Source organism: Diadema antillarum, unplaced genomic scaffold (genome assembly GCF_040938485.1).
Source record: "Diadema antillarum isolate AM-2024a unplaced genomic scaffold, OU_Dant_1.0 scf00000080, whole genome shotgun sequence".
NCBI lineage: Eukaryota > Metazoa > Echinodermata > Echinoidea > Diadematoida > Diadematidae > Diadema > Diadema antillarum.
In genome coordinates this window covers 24,343-45,315 of record NW_027270969.1, presented here as the reverse complement: position 1 = coordinate 45,315, position 20,973 = coordinate 24,343, and the positions used below count along the sequence as shown (strand labels likewise).

The 20,973-nt window shown below is 36.9% G+C and overlaps 1 protein-coding gene across 1 annotated transcript in view; it reads right to left on the bottom strand.

The window, feature by feature from the left end:
* The window catches only part of LOC139717677 (uncharacterized), a 609,026-nt gene extending 588,250 nt beyond the window's left edge, over positions 1 to 20,776 (bottom strand). Inside the window, exons 1-2 of the mRNA XM_071629179.1 lie at positions 20,524 to 20,776; positions 18,908 to 18,928 (exon numbers count right to left, since the gene is read on the bottom strand). Of these exons, the coding sequence (XP_071485280.1) occupies positions 18,908 to 18,928; positions 20,524 to 20,761 (259 nt within the window). The 5' untranslated portion in view covers positions 20,762 to 20,776. The remainder of the gene's footprint in view (positions 1 to 18,907; positions 18,929 to 20,523) is intronic.
* Between the last annotated feature and the right edge of the window lie 197 nt (positions 20,777 to 20,973).

The following is a 20,973-nucleotide window of genomic DNA, read 5'->3' as shown; positions in this document are numbered from 1 at the left end:
TCTTAGTACGACCTACATCTTTCTATGGGTATTTGATATTGACAGACCGAAAGGACGCCATCCAGGTTTGGATAGGACAGATATCGTTGGAGTTGTAATAGAGTCTTGAGTGCCCTCTTGTGTTTCAAATTTCGGGCGACAATTCGATAACTTAAACAAATAGCGGTTTTTTTTTTCTTTCATTTTTAGTCATCAGAAATGATATGATGAAAGCAAAACGGACTGAAAGTAAAAGAAGTAATTAGCAAGTTTGTTAATTCGACATCTGTTTGCAATGACCTTATATTCATTGGTGCATGATGGTCGTGACCATGACAAAAAAAAAAGCATGTAAGGCAATATCAACACTACGTGTCCACTTCGTCACACCTCTCACCAAAAGCCGGCGAGTTTTAATTATGTGATACATAGGCGCGATTACCCCTTTACTCAATCCATGGGATAGTGGCTCCCCTATCATTGATCTTCTGTATCCCGCGTATTAAAGGCATTAGGTGGGGTTTGTCATTCCAGGTAATTCACTTACTGTTATCTGTTCGGCATTCCTTATGTTGTATTTTGAGGGACCTTTATTAAACATCATCCAGATTTTGATTGGGCAGAAACCTTCGGATATCTTTTAGTCAAAGTATCTGCTTGTGCTTCAAGTTCCAACGAGAGTTCGACAGCTTAACAGCAATATGTTGATTGTCCTTTACTAAAATTTATCAGAAATTATATCTATGATCAAGGCAGTAACAAGACTAAAAGTCAAAATGGTAAGTACAATAATCATATACTCCATAGTGTACTTTTTATTTTCTTTTTGCACAATACTTGCAGCACTTTTCTGGGTATTCATTTATATTTGATAGGACGTAAAGTGGAGATGATAGCATGTGTGCACACTTTTATTGTAATATCTGGGAATAAATATATGGTACATTTTAAAGTCATTGCAAACTTTTCTGCATAAGACTTTAAAAACCATATACCAATTCGTTCTTGATGTTAGTCATTTATTGATTTACCATTGACAGGGAATATTATAGTCCACCCGTCTCGGAAAGAACCTTCTAAAGTAGCGGAGTATTAATTCGGATATTACCGATTATTATTATTATTATTATTAGTAGTAGTAGTAGTAGTAGTAGTAGTAGTAGTAGTAGTAGTATCATTATTATCATTGTTATTATTATTTGCTCTAAGAAATTGCTTACCTTGTCCAAAACAAGCACGGGAAAAATGAAAGACGGCCATTTAGTAAATACAGATTTTGAGGATATGTCTTGTATATTCCACTACTTTCAGGCATAATCTTGACAGTGCTTGTAGAATACTGTATGCAAATACTTAACAGTGTCAAATATAATGACACTGAGAATATCAAGCACAATCTTATCACTAAACAGTGCATACCAATGATTATGAAGATGCATACACAATGGTCTATCAATTTTACATAATAAGTTTCCTTGTTTTTTCCTTATGCAATTAGTATTATCAAGACAATTTAGTATGATCCATATATTAACAGCAGGATGCTCCTATTGCAGCTGATTGACAAATTGCATGACGAAAGTACATAGATGTCCTGCTCGAGTATGTAGGCCTATACCTATGATTTCCTCTGTCATGGAATCTACCAAAACACTGATTAAGTTAGTGCTTATTTGTATCGATGTAGGGCAATGTAGCAATCACTTGCAATAAAAACAACACCCCGCAAAAATTCATTCAGAGATCAAATATATTGCTTTCCATTAATAATTAACTTTTGTACGTACAGTAGTACGTTTATCTAGTGTTTCATTTCTATCTTCATCTGAACAATAAGATTGTAATTTCAACTAACTTACTGCCATCATTATGCAGCAGTTCTCTTCGTCAGAATTACCCAAAATGTTCTATTCCTTTATGTATTTATTGGACAAGGGATGTACTAATACCAATGATCTCCACTTTTTACAGACCAAGCAACAGCTTTCCCCGTGTTCTCTCGGTACGTTGAAGATGATCATGACACTGGGGATATTGACAGGCAAGAAAATCTTTCATTTAACAGTGGATAATCTTTAACAGTGTTTAAATTGTTTTGATTTGTCATTTCAGACATGATAGTAAGCCAACATATCATGATTATGACGTTACCGAAAGCAATTCAACAGTGATCTAAATATGATCAACACAAATTATGTTTCTTTTCGACCCCATAACACCTACAAAAAATGTTTGGTGTGGTTATGACAATGGTAAGGCATTAGAAGGATACGTAAGCTCAACGTAATGTATGTCTTACTTCGTAGAGTATCAAAATTTAAAGAGAGTTAAGCGAGGAAAGACCGTGGAAATGGGAAGGTTGGTCCGACTGAATGGATCTCCATTGCTTGTCAACAAGAATACATTCTGAAAACACGACGGGTGGACGCCTGCTATCTTAGAGCTGCCCGTGGGCGAATTGTTTGATTTGATTATTTCTGCATTTTTCACAAAGTGGATACAACGTAACAAACTGGGAGGAAATGTCTCCTATTTTAAATTTCAACTACAAAACATTCAAATGAGAGTGTAACGTGATTTTATCATTAGATTCTTTAACAGTGTAATAGCGAGCTGTTAATTACATATAATTGTAACATGTAATTATACAAATAACAATTAACAACCGATAAGGCCGTTCAAACATGTTTTTGATGCACAACAGTGAAAGTGTGTGTACTAAACGTAAACACCAGGGCCGGCGGAGCGTTTTCAAAAGTTTGGGGGCCCACTTCCGGGTTTCATGAGCTAACAAGCAAAAGAAAAAAAAAAAGTCCTCGGCTCACCAGATCTCTCCCCTTCCACTTCTGGGTTTCTTCAGCTGACAAGAAAAAAAAACACAAACAAACAAATAAATAAAGGTCTTCAGTGGAAAAACATAACCCATATCGCGCTCACACTTCAAGATCTCTATCTATTTCTATTTAGTGCCACTTACGTACTTCCGAGTTAAAAAAAAAGTATGGGGGCTCAAAGTGATGACACCTTATGTATTCCTTTGTATGGTGCACAAAAAGTGTGGGAGCCCGAGCCCCACGGCTCCCCACGGCCCCTACGGTTCTGCCGGCCATGCATACGCCCTCCGCCAGCTCAGTTTTGTAAATACTTTTTCTTCACTTCGTTATAGGTTGCGAATTCGCGTTGCACAATTCTCAAAACCTCTCAGTGTTTAGTTAGAATTCACTCAAAATACAATATAATTTGGCGCTCCGATCTTCTGCACAAGTCTCCAGAACAAGTTATCTCCACTGGCGGTAAGCAGAGTATCCCAAATGCATACACAAACATGACAAATTCACAAAAGCACACACACACACAACACACACACACACACACGGACACACACACACAGACACATGCAATCTAACACAAGAAAAACACATTACATTTCTTTTCTTTTCAATAACTAACGTCAATTTTCAAATTTCATTTTAGGCAAACAAAAGTTTGTGATTTTGACGCATGGGGACACGAAATCCTATACCTCAAAGTAACGAAATGTTGAAAAGCGTTTGCGGTCAAAGTGGTTGTCTCATTGGGCTGGAGACTAGTTGGAAACGTCTTCCGGAATGTAACCGAGTCTATGAGGAATAGCGACGGAATCGAACGTGTTCGTTCTTAATCGGAGGTTCTTTCCAGTGTCCTGCTGGTCTCCTGCCAAGTCACAGAGACTATATTTTTTGAGACGTTTCCGAGACATCTCCGTGATTTTGCGGAAACCTATCGGAAAACCAACCGGAGACGACGAGACATTCACGGAGATGTCTCCGCGAGTTACACACAAATAAAATATTACTTTATTAAAAAACTGCCCTGGATTTCCTGTGTAGTCTTCTTTCTGTTGAGAGTGCTTTAGGGGTCTTTCAAATGGTTATAATGGTCAGATGCTTCAGTCTCGACAAAGATTCCTGATTTGAGATACGCTCGATAATACTTTAATTGAATGTTGCATATGTAAATTGTAGCAGGCCTAATAATTAAGAACCATACTCTATCTGAAGGTTGACAAATTTTCTCAATAAAACAACAAAGATGCATCAGGTCATTGAATAACGATCATTAGAATACAAAAAGTCCGTGGCGTGGGAAGGGATTCCCACACCTTCACGTTCAAGTTCAAAATTCAAAATGCTCCCCTGCGTGGAAAAGCAAGCCCTCTCCCTGTTCAAATAAGTTTGAGCTTCATACATTCTTTGATTACTATTTATTATTTATTTATATCTACATGAAATGAATAAAATAACCTAACAATAATTCATATTTTTTAAGGTGAAATGGCTATACTCCAGAGAAATGTCATGCGATATTACACATTACTTTGTAACATACAATTATGTAGACAGTAATTCTGACCATGTATACAGTATGGATACCATAAAGAGTAGATTTTGCTTCCAATGTGATAATTCAAATTTTTATATTGAACTCAACTCATGGTAGACACATTATGTTGGGTAAAAGAGAGGCTAGAATTAAAAACTTCTTTTCATATATTATGTGATTGATGTGACGAACATAGACCATTTGGTAAAAAACAAAACAAAGCAAAAAACGCTGTATTGAAATTCCAAGCAGTGTTCAAATACATCAAGAAATAACTACCATTTCCCCCCCCCCCCCCCAAAGTACAGGTTTTCTCTTTCATTTCAACTGTGTTTTTTTTTTCATTCAATCAAGTAGGTTCGTATTTCAATTTCGTCCGGGGAATCTGGAATGTGATTATGAGAATTGCAGTTTAAAATTCGTGTTTTGTCGATCATTTTCGAACAAAGTCTTTTCAATAACAGTCATTTGTAACAATGCTATCGTTAATTTTCCCTTCATCTACGAGTAACATACACACATGTGCATACCACAACCCCTACACACAAAAAAAAAACCCGCAGGCACATACACACACACACATAAAACACACACACAAATACATATAGTCAAACACACTCTACTGAGAGTACAGAGACAAACATGTGTCCTGTCACACAAACGAAAAAAAAAACAGTGATGATCTAGGATTTCTAGGCACATATGATTATTAAAAATCAAACAATTTTACATTAATTTTGTAGAGTTTAAGCGTGTTTTAATGCAATAATACTCTTCCGGAGTAAAATATTTTTGTTGTTTTTGTTGTTGTACAGTATGTCCCAAAAAAATTACAACGGGGCCCTCTGGAATGATATCTTTATAAATAGTGAATCAATCTAAATACAAATTCAGGGTATGAAACTATAACTCATTGCCCACATCTTACAGAAAACCCCATTCAGTTTGCTTCAGTGGTCAAAGAGAAATGAGGAATTTTGTGGAGGATGTCGGGAATCTCTTCTGTCCAGATTCTGTCTATTATTCACACACAAGAGCATTGAATTGCTAAAATTGGAAGAATCAGACTTATGACATGCTTTACAACAATCGCATTTCTCTGTGACCGCTTACCCAAATTGAATGGGGTTTTCTGCAAAACAGAGCTAAGATGTTATATTTTAAGACCCTGAAGTACCACTTAGACAGGTAGATCATATTGGGTGTTATCAACTCGAAAATCTGATCGTAATTTTGGGGGCGACTTACTGCAGTATGTCCCCCCAAAATTACAATCAGATTTTCGCATTGATAACGCCCAATATGATTACATTTTTTAAATGCTACTTCAGGGTCTTAATATATAACATTTTAGCTCTATTTTGCTGAAATCCCCATTCGATTTGGTTAAGCGGTCACAGAGAAATGTGGATTGTTGCAAAGCATGTCATGAATCGGATTCTTCCGAGTTTAGCATTTCGATGATTTTGTGTGTGAATAAATAGACAGAACTTGGACAGAAGAGATTCCTGACATCCTCTACAAAATTCCGTATTTCTCTTTGACCACTGAAGCAAATCGAGTGGGGTTTTCTGTAAGATGCGGGCAATGAATTATAGTTTCATACCCTGAATTTGTATTTAGATTGATTCACTATCTTTAAAGATATCATTGCGGAGGGCCCCGTTGTAATTTTTTGGGGGACATACTGTATATTACATTCATGCTTCTGTATGGCTTTTTGTATTACTTTTTAGGATAATAATTTCCCAGTTTTCCCAGTCCATTTCATACTTTTGTCATTAACATTCATTAATGTGCATTCAAATTCACACAGCGCACACACGCGAAAATATTTGGGCATTCAAATTCAGAATCCGAGCGATCAATTTCATTTATGGACTTTCTATTTCGTTTTCGTGAAATCAAATTCACGATTGGGCATTCAATTTCAAAATGCGAGCACTGACTTTCCTACTCGTGCATTCAAATTCATGCGATAGTCATGTGATAGTCCCATCGACATTGTTTGGAGCGTTCAATTTCATTTTTAGGCGATCAAGTTCCTACTTCGTGCAATCAATTTAAGGAGGAAAATGGAGTAGACTTTTTAAGAAAGGAAAAATGACTTTATTCAAGTTCTCTTTTTTATATCAGAGATATAAATGATTGTTCACATGATTGTACCGTATGGTAAAATTCAACACTGTTGTATTGTTTTATCAGGAAATGAGATGAATAAACGACTTGATTTGAATTTGGTTAAATAACATTAAGTGTACTTGAAAAAAAAAATTATAAATCATATGCTGGAATTGTTGGAATATCAATTTGTGTATGTTAACCATGATCATCATCAAAATATAATAAACATTATCAATTTTGTTCACTCTCTAGACCCTATGGCAATCGCTATAACGCAGTCACCAAGGGCACTATACATCCTGTATGCTGGCAAGCTTACTCAGATGTCAATTGACCCAGATGGGGCAGAGACAGACGTAATCTTCTTCTCTGGTTTTGGCCTTGCTTTTGCCATTTACCACGAGTAAGAACTGCTTTTGTCGCTTTTAACGTTTGACGAAAATTATAAGTCATGGATGGACCTTTAAATGGATCCTTATGCCTCCTCTAAAAAAAAAATAAGTCTCATTCGCTTCACTGTTTTTTTTTTGTTTGTTGTTGTTGTTTTTGTTAACAAAAATGACACATGTAATAATGGTCGAGTAAGTACTCGAAAGTATAGACTCTTGAAGGATGTAAATGGTAGAATCGAGTGAGTTTAGAGTACATTTGGAATGAATTTTGAGTGAAAATGTTTATTTTCACTAATTTTGGAGTGGTCCCTGAGGTCACTCCAAATAAGTGAAAGAACAATATTTATTCTTCACTCCAAATGTATTGCGATATCACTCTATATTCACTAGTTTCTGAAAATTGCTCCTTCATGATTGAGCGTTTTCACTCGTTTTTTTTTTGTTTTTTTTTTTGGTGGGGGGATAAAACTGTTAAAGGGGAAGGGGAGCGATTTTCAAAATTTCACTATATGCAAACAATTGAGAGTTTCGATTTGAAGAATTCATTGTTGTCCTTGAGCAGGTAAACCTTGTATACACTGGAAAAAATGAAATGCACAAGGATGAGGACAAAGGCAGATATGACACTTTCGTTGATAAAAAATGTTGTAATGTAATGTTATTATACAGCTTGAAATGTTCACCTGTGAAAATCTATTCATGGACTTTTTTTCTTCTTTTGTTATGCTTCCCTCAAATCCCAAACATGCATTTTTTTATGGTGAATCTGCCATGCCTTCATCTTTATTCATTGTAATTTGTCATAACCTTTTAGAACGTTCTTATCCTCCTATCTCAATCACTCAAAATTCTGTAACTCTGTATCCAGTAAATCGATTTGTAATTATTATCTAAGTGTAAAGTCTGAAAGTCAACAGGATTTTGCCTTTTATGCAGTTCAAGCGGAAGAGATGTGACATCGCATACACATCTATCAATGACCTTTAACCTTAATACAGCTACAGATAGTACAGAACACTTTCATAGTGCCACTTCTTGACGGAAAGTGAACAATCTTTTAAAATTGCCAGAGTTGATGTTTCATGAATGTGATGTTATCATTCACATTTTATCTTCCCAACCTAATTTCTTACATCCTTTCGCTGACTCTTCAAGATACAAGACGAAAAATTAAAACAATTGGCAGAAGAGACAGGTTTGGGAATAATCGAATTGGTTGTGAAATTAAAATGTAGCAGAATGTGCGGTATTAAAGTGAGGCCTGACATCACGATGGAGAGACAAAACAGTATAGGAACAGGTTGAATTAATGTCCACGATTCAACATCCAAGATATAATTCTAAACTAAATTGAAAAAAATCAAGTAATTTATCCTGGACTCAAGAAAAAAGACCAAACATATTCCTTATTTACGCAGTCTTCGCGGCATTGGTTTCAGCGATATTGTAGATTTACGTTACGACAGGTGATGGTTATCAGATACAAACGTCCCTCTCGTCCAGCATGTAAGTAAAACTTGGATTGAGATAAAACGAAATGCTTACTTGAAATAATATTATAGACACATTAGGCGCGCGACATCCGCCATTGTCTTCTATGCATTGATGATTTACTTTTTGTTACTTGTTGAGTAATGGCTACTGCGTATTAAAAATGGCTACTGCGTAATCAGCGACCCTGTGCAATGGACACCAATTCAGTTTGGGTAAAGGCAAGCAGGTCTATTACCATTTTGTAAAGTCAAACATTATTAAATGTGATATTCTTCCGTCCATTGGGGGTGAGTTCACAAATGCATGCGAGTATGAAGCAAATGGTAACGCTTGTAAGTTATGTATGACACAAAGGAACTGGCATACCACAATAACATGAAATTTTGAGAGCAGCATTAATAGCTAAAAGTGATTATTTTTTATTTATCAATCTGTCCGTCTTTTCCTATCTTCAATATTCGACATTAGTATTACATTCTAATCTGATATTGTATGATGTGTTTGTCATTACACGTGATGACCGTAATTTTACGTTACCTCGGTTTTTTGTTGGTGGTGTTGCTGTTGTTGTTTTTTAGTAATGTGTACTTCACCAGAGAGTTTACCGAGAACATAACATGCAAGAGTCTTCAAAACGGAACTGATTGTACTCCTCTCAGTACTGGTGGTTACGACATCATTACCGGCTTGGCTGTTGACACAAGTTGTGAGTAAGATGAATCGTATAATTCCTAATTGTATTTTATTTTTTCATCAGAAATTATGTTAAAATGAATTGGATATGGAATAATATTTGAAGATAGTTTTAGGGAACACGTCAAAGTATGTTATCATATGTGACCATACAACTTTTATAACACCTAAGTATTAAAAACACCTAAGTATTAAAGAAAAGACTTGATTTCATCATCAAAAATCGGTGTGTTGTCTCACAGCTGGCCGACTGCTCTACTGTGACTACCATGGAACCGACAGAGCCTTCTACACTAACCTACCCACGGGAAGCCCTGGGCAGACTAAGATACCAGGAGTTGACATCCAAAGAGTGGAAGACTTCAGTGACCTGGCAGATGTGGCTATATTCAAAAATACAGTGTACTGGCTGCGACAGAACGGTGTGATGGTCGTCACCAGAGACTATGCTTCTAACAATTCGACGTCTGTGCTGGTTCCTATTGCAAAGGATGAAGTCGATAATACACCCTCTGACTCTGAATTCCTGAATATGGTCATTGCTTCAGATGACTCCATATAGTCCACATTCCCATCATATCACACATACTTTGACATTCCCCACACCATGCGCGGAATGCTGGTAATAGTGATAATTATAGTCCAGGATAAAATATCCTTTTCATTTAAAGACAAAAAAAAATACTTCATGGAGTTAAGGCAGATATTTGATTATAATCTATAACTGCTAGACAAAAAAAAAAATGGACACACAGGCTGTTTATTATGAGACACGTAGTGATTAGAAGGCTTTCTATCTTCTTAAACTTACTCAACATTTAATGTTTAAAATGAAAAAGAGGATAAGAATCTTATTGTACAAACAAATACTTTTGAATTTCAAATTAATATTGGAAATATCAGGAATACAGTAATTGATAATCCTATTCGTTGCATTTTCTTCATTCTTATAATATTGCTATTGCATATCATGTTATAACCATCTTCTCCAATTGCAGACATATGATATCACATAAGAAAGATTTGTTATTTCCATTCATTCTACTCTTTCTGATTTGAGAGAATTAAGTAGACAGTCGAACGTTTCAATGTTATCTAGTTACAATCTCTCCGGCTTCGTGGACCCTCATTACATAAATTCCCTGTCCATACCACATACATGTAAGTGTGAAATTTGCGCACATTCGGCTCATTGGGACAGAAAAGGGTTTAGCCGTGCTGTTGTCTAATGGAAAGAACACAGTGTCTCAATGTAAGACACATGAGCCGCAATATGATCACAGTATATACACATCCAGAAATCTCTTCACATTGTTAAATTCGACCCTTTTAACACTTTGAGCACGCTGTGGATCATCAATCCACAGTTTGAAACAAAACATTGCTTTGCGTATACACTCTGTGAAAGACAACACGACTGTGTAAAATTGTCTTAACACTGAAAGATTTGAGAGTTTCCACATTTGCGACGTTGTGAACACAGTAGAACACAGTGCACTGTGGAACAGTGTGTCCTTTCCAGCAGGGTTGACTACATTTCATTAATTTGAATCAATCGGTAAAGACCTGCAACTTTGAGCATAATTTCATGAACACAGTTCTTGATTTTCCACTTTGAATATGATATACTCTAGAATAATGTTGTAAATCATTCTATATTTGGAAATATTAGTTCAAGCGTAGTCTGTGCATAATGCATGTTCAATAATGTTTTCTATTTATCGATACCTAGATGTGTGTCCCAAATGCATTTTTGGCTCAAACTTAATGAATAATTGTATTGATGAATGAAAGGATGGCCGCTGTTAAGTACAATGATATATTTCATAATTGTTTGTGGCATGAATATAGCTACCGAGCAATGATTTATAGAATGTTGTCCGAAGGCACAAACGCTTGACGTACATTAGTCAGTGTTAGTGCATACTTGTAATCTGTACTGTACCATGTACCACGCTCATGTGAAAGCGACGAGTTTGATACTCGCGTCTGCTTTCAAATCATGATTGATTTGACTTATGAGCACCTTTTTCGTCGTTATTTTGTTCATCGAAATGTAAACACAGCTCCTTTTCTAACAGCATACAGATAGCAAATTTATCGTTGTCCTTTATTTACATTCTGAGGTATGATTTACTCAGTGTATGGTTATGTCGTGTATTTAAAAACGGGATAAATTAGATTAGAAAAATGTATCATTAAAATATCACAAAAGTCAGAAATTCATCGCAAGCAATGCAAAAAGATGACTAGTTATTTTAATCAACTCAATTACTTTAATCATTTTTTTTTCGGTACTGCTGTAGCTGGATGGGAAAGCCCCAATTTGTGTAATCGCTCTAATTGCTAAATACAAAGATCCATTAGAAAGCAAATACTGCATAATTATCATTTTCATTTCATAGTGGGAATGGTAACAAACGTAGCATTTTTAAAGCAGCAAGTCGAGGAATATAGAGTTTTCACAAATGAATACCCTTCCATCTTCTTTACATATCTTCCCAGTGTGACAACCATAAAATCCGAATGTAAGAACACCACTCTTAGCGGTACTTTCATATTCGATATATATATATATATATATATATATATATATATATATGTATATATGTATATATATATATATATATATGTATATATGTATGTATATATATATATATATATATATATATATTATAAATGTATTATATATAGGGTGTCTAAAGAAAATAAGAAATATATGAAGAGTTTGTTCGCAAAAACCGATAAGTCAATTTTTGAAAATTTTAAAGTACGGTGTCTGTCATAAAGTATTATAGAATGGGTAGCGAGAATCCTGCGATCTGATTGGTCGAGAGCTATGTGTTCATTTTTACTGGCCGCACGCTGAGTCACAGTGGTAAACATGTTATCGCGCACTTAGCAAGAGTACGCGTACTTGTAACAAAGGTTCGCGCACTAAAGCAAGCGTTCGCGCACTCGTCTTGGCCATGCATCCAGTAAAAACTTATGCATGGCTGGCCATGCATCCAGTAAAAACCGTAAGTACGGGTATGCATCACCGAACTAAAACATAGTGGAATGCGTGTTCACCCAGGAAACACGCAGCCACCAAAACTTGCTACCACCGCCATTTTGTTCGGTCAATTTTTTCCTTATATGGAGTGCGGGCTGTGTCTCCGAAGCGCAAGACCATTGTCATAACAAACGTGCATTGTTACGTCATAATCACTAGCCACTGGACGGCGTACTCTTGCTTGCGCGCGTACCAGTGGCCCAGTCTGACCCACAGAACTCTTACACATAGAAGAATCACTCGCCACCCGTTTTGTCGCCGTCGCTCGACTCATTGTCACGTGACGTCCGCCATTTTGCTTAGCGGAACTTTTTTTGCGTGCAAATCCCAGCAGACGCCATCCACATACAGTGACTGCATGTTGCACCGTGTTTTTCTGACGTTCCGAGACCCTGAGCGAGGCATTAAAATGCCGTATTGTGCGGCTGTAAACTGCACAAATCACTTGACAAAAGGATTTGGAAACAGGTAAGTTTGACACCAAGCCATGATGAGAATAACAAGTAATTAATTTCCCAAGTAACGTTACAATTAGGCGGATCGGTCGTATGTTGGCTTTCTTGTGAGCGCAGTAGCAAAGGTAGTCCCAGACACTGGATTTTGTGTTTGCCGTCGACATATCTGTTTACCACCAACTACCAAAATATGCAAAATAAAAAAGATCAAGTAGGCCTAATTTAGGCCCTGGGGCTATACACTCTGTACGTTGTGTGTTGGGGCAAGCAGCTTTGTACATGGAAAAAAAATCTATTTATGTAAATTTGAGCTTAGGTGTAAACTTTACACGTAGATTTATTCTTGTCTAGCTAGAGTCACAGTACTAGTGGTGGGTCAGTGTCAGTGACAACACTCTACAGTCGTTTAGATACTAGATTGTCTAGACTGACTGTGTACTCTAGTATTATCAGGGGCTTTCCATGGACCATGTCCATGCATGCAATCATCATCATGCTTGCCATAGTTGTATTGTAGGTACACATGTTTTATGATTATGAATATGAGGTCTATACAAATCTGATATGGTAATAATTTTCACATGTATCATATGTTCTCTGTGTGTTAAAAATCCTAGATTTCCAAGAAGGGGTGTTGCTCTTCGCCAAAGATGGATTGTGAACATGAGAAGAGACCACTGGATTCCCAAACCATACTCTACCTTGTGTTCTGACCACTTTGAAGAGAAGTACTTCGATCACACCGGCCAGATAACAAGGCTGCGGGCAGATGCTGTACCAACTTTATTCAACTTTCCACAACATCTCATGAGGGTACATGCAGAAGAACAAATTTTAATTTTGCATGTTAGGTGTTTGAAATTTGAGTTTTAGTTTTGAAATCCGTCCGACCAGGAGCAGACATACCCTTCTGTGTATGTCTGCTTCAGAAACGGATTTTAATCTACCATCACATCGCATCCTGGTCGCTGATGAAGAATGCGATGACTAACCTGTTTGGTGTCTTGTTTCTAAATAATGCGCTTTCCTTGCCAGGATAAAGCGTTTTGAGGTCTATTGCTATTTTAGGTTTTTATCACATTTACTTCTGTTCTTTCAAACTATATTGCAGGATTTCATTTTAAATGGTGCTTAACCTAACAAGAGCAAGTGCAATTTTGCCCTACATGTGTATATGAATGTATTGCCTTTGTTATCATTGCCAAGAATGCCTTTCATATTCTTGCCAGACAGTGTCCATTATTCATGGATTTATTTTTATGTTGTTGCCACATTGCCAATTTAATGCATGTTCATGAAACATTGCTTTCGCAATATGCAATATTTTTCATACATGTATTTGCGAGACTTGTCTTGCCTACATATTGTTGCCACGTTAACATTTCGTACTATACCATGGTATGTTTTCACACTCATAAGGATTTCATTTTGAATTGCGCTTGAAGCGAACAAGTGCAAGTGAAATCATGGATTATACAGTATTGCCTTTGATATTTTTTTTATATTCTTGCCAGTGTCCATTATTCATGGTTTTATTTTGCTGCCATATTGAATGCTAAGTGATTGTACATGCATTTGCTTTTATGATATACAAGACATGTAGTTGTCATATTTGTGACACTTGTTTTGCCTACATTATGTACATACTTTGAGATATAGTGTAGTATGTTTTCACACTCTTTAGATTTCACTTTGAATTTCATTTGAAGCAAACAGGTGTGTGTGAAATCTTACATTATACAGATGTTCACGTATTGCCTTTAGTTGATATTGTTATGCCAAGAATGCATTTGATATTCTTGCCCGACAGTGTTCATTATTTTTGGATTTTATGTTGTTGCTATATTGCATGGTAGTTGATTATACAGGCATTTGCTTTCGTGATATACAACATTTGTTGTATATATCTGTGATACTTGTTTTGCCTACATGTTGTTACCAAATTATATTTTCATACTATACAGTGTATGGGGTAGTTTTTGTTAAACTCATTACTAAGGATTTAATTTTGAATCATGCTAAGCTAACAAGTACAAGTGAAATCTTACATTTACAAATGTATTGCCTTTAATACTGTTACCAGGAATGCCTTTGGTGTTCTTTTCAGTGTCCATAATTCGTAGATTTATATTGCCATAGTGCATGCGGATCAACACAATATGTTTTCATACTATACCATAGTGCGTTTTTACACTCATTAGGATTTTCTTTTTGAATCACGCTTGAAGCTATCAAGGGCAAGTGAAATTGTGCACTATATTGATGTATTGCCTTAGATAATCTTGCCAGACAGTGTTCATTATTCATGAATTTTATGTTGTTGCCCTAGTGCATGTCCATTATAGATGTATATATGCATTTGCTTTTATGATTACAATAGTTGTCACAAATTTGGGACACTGGTGGTCTTGCCTATCATTTGCATAACATGTTCCTGATGCATGTACTGCCTGTGATTATAGCCGCCGTATTAGGTATGATAATGGTACATGTACTTCAAGCAAATGGTATATCACTGTACTGTGGTTGATTCTCAGCAATCAACTTTGACCTTGATAAATGTCAAATAAATTGTAAAAAATCAGGAATATTAACTCTGTCCAACTTAACTTCCTGTTTTTTTTGTGGGAAGACAATCTTGAAAGGAGTTCATGTTTGTAATGTGTGTGTGTGTGAGTGTGTGAATCCATATATATATATGTATATATATAATATGTAACTAGTATATATATATATATATATATATATATATATATATATATTGATTGAGTACTGGGTAGTCTACATGTTGGTGCAGCAATATCATGATATCGAAAGTAAAACAGGAACCAAGTTCATGTTGATCACCAACAATATATTTACAGCACAAAAATATTTGAGCGATTCGCTCTTTCTCAAGTGTTGTTGCAAATCGCTCAAAAATTGGTGTGGTGAAATAAATTGTCGGTGATTAGCATGAACTCGATTTCTGTTTTATTTCATGTATACAGATATACAGTGTATATATGCCTATAGGCCTATTGCTTCCTATACCAATATGTGCAAGGGTGAAAACTACATTGTACTACACACTACTAATGATAATGATAACAGCAGCAATATATATAATTAAGGTGATGTTGTCTTCCAAATTTCTAAAATGTTGAAATGTCAGATGGGGAAGATGTATTACATGATCATATCCACAAATCATTGATTTTTACAACTGGACTGACTGGAAATTTAATTTGACCTGTTTAATGGGAGAAAAATCAAAAGCACGAACACACATCTTCTTACAATATCATTGGAGGGGGGAAAATGCAAGACATATAGGTTGAGAGGGGTATCAGAAAAATGGCAGGACACAGACAAGGACAGGCGCGCGTCTTAGATTATTTTATACCAAAGCAGATCACGTCTCCGAAGTCAAATAGATCTATCCAAAAGGGGAAAAAACACCTGTTTCAATACAGACAACTTTCAGGGAAGAGTGTGAAATAAATAACATAAATGAGTACATGAATCTGTGGTCAACGCTGGATTGAGAAGTACCAGTTTGACAGTTTACAAGTTCAAGTAAATATCAAGGGCTATAGCGGCTGTCATACTGCCCGATCAGTGAGTTGACCGTACCGTACTCGCGAGGAGCTGCGGAGGTTCCGCTAAGCAACATGGCGGCGTGTGCACTGAGGCGTCACATCCGGGGCGCGCGGTGGCGACACCGAGCTCAGCGGGTTGTGAATGGGTGTGATTCTTCTATGTGTAAGAGTTCTGTGGTCTGACCGCGCCTAAGCGTGCACTCCATGCTGCATGAAGGAAAAATTGACCGAACAAGATGGCGACGCAACACGGTAATTTGGCTGCACGGTCTCGCGTATGTTTGGAATAGGGACACGCATTCCACTATGTTTTAGTTCGGTGGTATGCATGCCCTTTACGGAAAGCCAAAAGGAAATGCATCCAGTAATTTTGTCATCGGGTAACACGATAGAAAACTGGGTTTTTGACAAGAAAATTACCCATTCTATAAATCAAATGTCTTTTTCGTGCGTCAGTCGGAATATAGTGTGCATGCGGTAACTATGGAATTTAGCCTAAACCCACTCGGCTTCGCCTCGTGGGTTAAGCATTCCATAGTTACCTTATGCACACAATTCCGACTGACGCACTCAGACCTGTGCGTCATTTGTATACTAATATATTGGTCACTACATATAAAGGTACATTTTTAAAGTTATGGTTAAAAGAAGCAAAAATTGTGTTATTATTCTCTTTATTTTTCTTGACCTTTAATCGCAAATATCTCCATTTGGCAAATATGGACTTATCGGTTTTTGCAAACAAACTCTTCATATGATTCTGGGGGGGGGGGTTGTATGGATAGCTTTATGGACTCATCTTTCATATATGACACCAAAAAGTCTACAAATAATTGATGCTTGAATGAGCACTGCTTACTTTATAAAGGTATGAAAATTAGGCTGCGCAGGAATTAGTCTTTTAAATTTGCGACAGGTGAGTCCGTTGGAGCTTACAAAAATGAAGTTGATACCATAAATTTATGATCAACTGCGATCGGTTTGGGTTTGCTGAGTGAATTTTATGGTTTATTGAACAAAAGTTTTATGCATGAGTGATTATATATGTCTATATCAATCTACATAAATATACATATATATTATTGAGTCAATTGTAGTCTACGTGTTGGCACAATAATATAGAAAATAAACAAAAATCGACTCATGTTGTCAATAACAGATGCGTTTAAGCACGCATCCGCAGTGTTGGCAACGATGTTGTAAATATTATAACCTCCTATTGTTTTCTCACAACTAAGAGCACCTGATAAAGTGCGAGGAGCCCAAATATTTGTGTAAAAAATAAACTGTTGGTTTTGACAGAAGCGCGCACACACGCACACACACACACACATATATATATATATATATATATATATATATATATATATATATATGTATACGCATATATACAGGAAGCAAATTGTTGGAAATATTAAAAGACATAAGAGAACGCGCGATACGACATAATGTAGAGTATAGTTGATACTTACACCCTTTATTCCTGTTGCCCAATAACATGATTTCGAGTTAAACAAACAATAACCATAAAATCTGGTGGATACATAAGCGTGTGTATAAGCATATCATATTCAAGCAAAAAAAAAAGTTATCTTCGATTTCATCCCAAAACAACCAACTGTTATCTTGTAAAACAAATGGGATTTTTAAGCCTGCATCGAAGACCAAGAAATTGCAACCGTGATATCGCAGTGACACTTTATCTACCTTCCTCCCAATATCTCACCATATAAATCTGTCTGCCCTTTCTTGATATAATTACATAACAACTCACAATTCACAAATTTCAACTGGATTCCAAACATGAACATAGCAAGACACATGTACTACTTAAAGAGAAATTATTTTTGCAGTCAATATTTCAAGCTACGGTACCAATTGAAAAGATTTGAACGCCTACTCTGTACAATAGACTTGTATTTGCTATGGACCGCAGGGCAGATGATAATGAATAAGCCAGTTCGGAGATAGCTCATGCACATGGGTACAAATGACCTCAGTAGGTTAGGCCCCTCACTCAATTCAAAATGACATAATGCAGCAGCTTGCCCAACACGAGGCGTTTTCACATCAGCCCGATGTTTCGAAATAGCGAGCTATATTCTGACTTGGGAAATTTTCCCGATTGCGAAATAGCGCGCTATTTGATAGTGTGAGCACAAATTAGCGCGCTAATTGTATCGCTCTGATCGAGAAAATTTCTCCAGTCCAACTTGGGAAATTTCTGAAATAGCAGGATAGTAGCGCGCTATTTTATAATGTGAAAACGACTCGAGAACTTAGCGCGATGCATCCCATCATGCCTAGCGTGTGTGACCCGATCGATCGGGGCAAACTGCACACAAATCATGAGGAATTTTTGAGAGGGCACACACATTACTGATGCTGTTTTACTGATGCTGTTTGCACACACTCAGCTGTCGAATTAGCTCGACAAAAATTCAGGCTATTTCTCTTTGGGCTGATGTGAATAAGAAATGAAATAGCGCGCTAATTCGCAATCGCGAAAAATTTCTCGACCTTAGATTTTTATCGGGCTGATGTGAAAATGCCTATAGCAATTTATGGAACTCGTATTCTAACAAAGAGTGAACCTGTGTAGATATAGTGACCACAATGGTTCGGCAATACGCGTTTTCACATCAGCCCGATAGAAATCTTCTTTATCAGAGCGATACAATTATCGCGCTAATTTGTGTTCTCATTATCTAGCGCACTATTTCGTGATCGGGTTAATTTCCCAAGTCAGAAAATAGCGCGCTATTTCGAAACATCGGGCTGATGTGAAAACGCCTTATCAACACTTTGGGAAGCAATTATTTCATTGTGCTGTTTTGAATACATTAACAATTTTTTTTTCTGTTAACATTGCCAAGTACCAGGCTTGCTATCAGGTGGATGTACTGGCAGGCACCATTTATAAGGATCCCCATGAATAATCATAGCATTACAGATGCTTATCTCAGTGAAATTAAAAACCCTCGGTACAAATGACCTTTTTCTGCCCATGCACAAACTGGAACCCGGAACTGGCTTGTTCTTTCCTTGCACCGTCTTCTACTTCGGTAACCAGCTGGTAACCCGTAATGTACTCGATGAAAATGTGTCACTCTCCGTTGTTATTAGGCTTCTTTTTGGTATTCTGTGGTCTGTGAATGGCATCAATTGAGACCATTTGCAGTAATGGCACATGAAAGTACTGTGTAGGCTTTTAGCAGGAGAGTAGTAAATGCAATATTTAGAATTTCATACTTGAATTGATTTGATATGATATTAAATTGTGTTCACAAAACAGCGAACCAAGCACAAATGAGTTACGGTGATAATAATAACACAGAAACGCGTATACATTTCATTTTATTTTTCATAATCAAAGCGTAAATTCTAATAACATAATACTATTTGTAATAGACGGTAAATAAGTCGCAATCATACCACTCAAAGCGGGAAACATATAAATTAAAAGCACAGCTTTCATTACTCGGGCCCCGAGAATCAAATCGCAACGCAGTGAGACAAATGAACACATACCATTCACAGAATATATACCGAAAGATTTAATGTAATATGACGTTGGAAGGATGTAACGAAATGACATCGGCAGATTTTAAAGTTCTAAATTTGTTATAAAACGAGCTACCACAAGGACAAAGACGAATCTAACATTTCAAGAAACAATGAGCAAGATCTAACATGTACTTCCCCATATCATTTCTCGACAGGATATACTGAGAAAGAGGGGACCGCATCAATCGCCTGGTGTATTAGAGACCTATAGATTGACTCGCTGGGAGTGCCAATGGACGGAGAATTTAAAATGTTGTGACTTTTTCAATTCCAGTATGATATTTGATCGGTACCATTCGTACTCAAGACGTTAGCTTAATACCACATTCTTTTGAAACCACATCACTTTACGCAAGATTGCGGATCCATATCGAAAATCCTGACGTGGTACCCTGACTACCATGTTGTGAAAGCATGATAACTTTTACCGTCTGTGGCTTGAGAAACAGAAAAATTCAATGACAGAAATATAAATATGCTTGTGATATATTGTGAAACTTCACCGCTGACAGCGGTTAATAGCATTCGGTTTCCTGACGAATTCCAAAGCAGGGTGATAAAATACACATGGTAGTAAAAATGCTGATTAGACGTTTTCACAAAAACAGTTATTTTTTCTCTATTCTGCTCTGTTTTTCTACTCTAAATTTTGTTCACAGCAAGATACCTGGAATTTCACTTCAGTATTTTGAAGTTACCTCAAAGAACCGTTGTCATCATATTTCTGATGCAAAATAACACTGTATTTCAGAATGATAACATAGAAAGAACACAAACGCATGCTTGTAGAGCTTTATCACTTAGATCTATCTAGTCACAACACGCCACACCGGCGTCTTCCGCGTGAACGCAGTCATGCGATAGGAAATCTGTGTGTGAACATTCGGCAAGACTCTCTTCACTTCCTACGCACTCGACGTTATCAAAGATGATAGGACCTTGTCCTTCACCGAACATCGCCAAGCCGTACGCGTGGCGCACCCCGGAGAAGCCCAGCATTCTGCAGACGACGTCCGCATCACGGATGTCCCAAAGGTCGTCACACACCGTACCCCACATGCCATCGTAGTACACCTCCACTCGCCCCTCCTCCTCATTCTGACCCCCGGTGAGTCGAACCTGTAGCGGGATTCTTGTCTGATTGCCGGGTAGCGCATTATCTGACATAAAGAATGTGAGTAGTATGTTATTTACACTATATTAGTAATGAAGGAGCGAGCGATGTGGTTATTAAGGTTTTGAACTATATAATATAACATTAGTACGAGCGC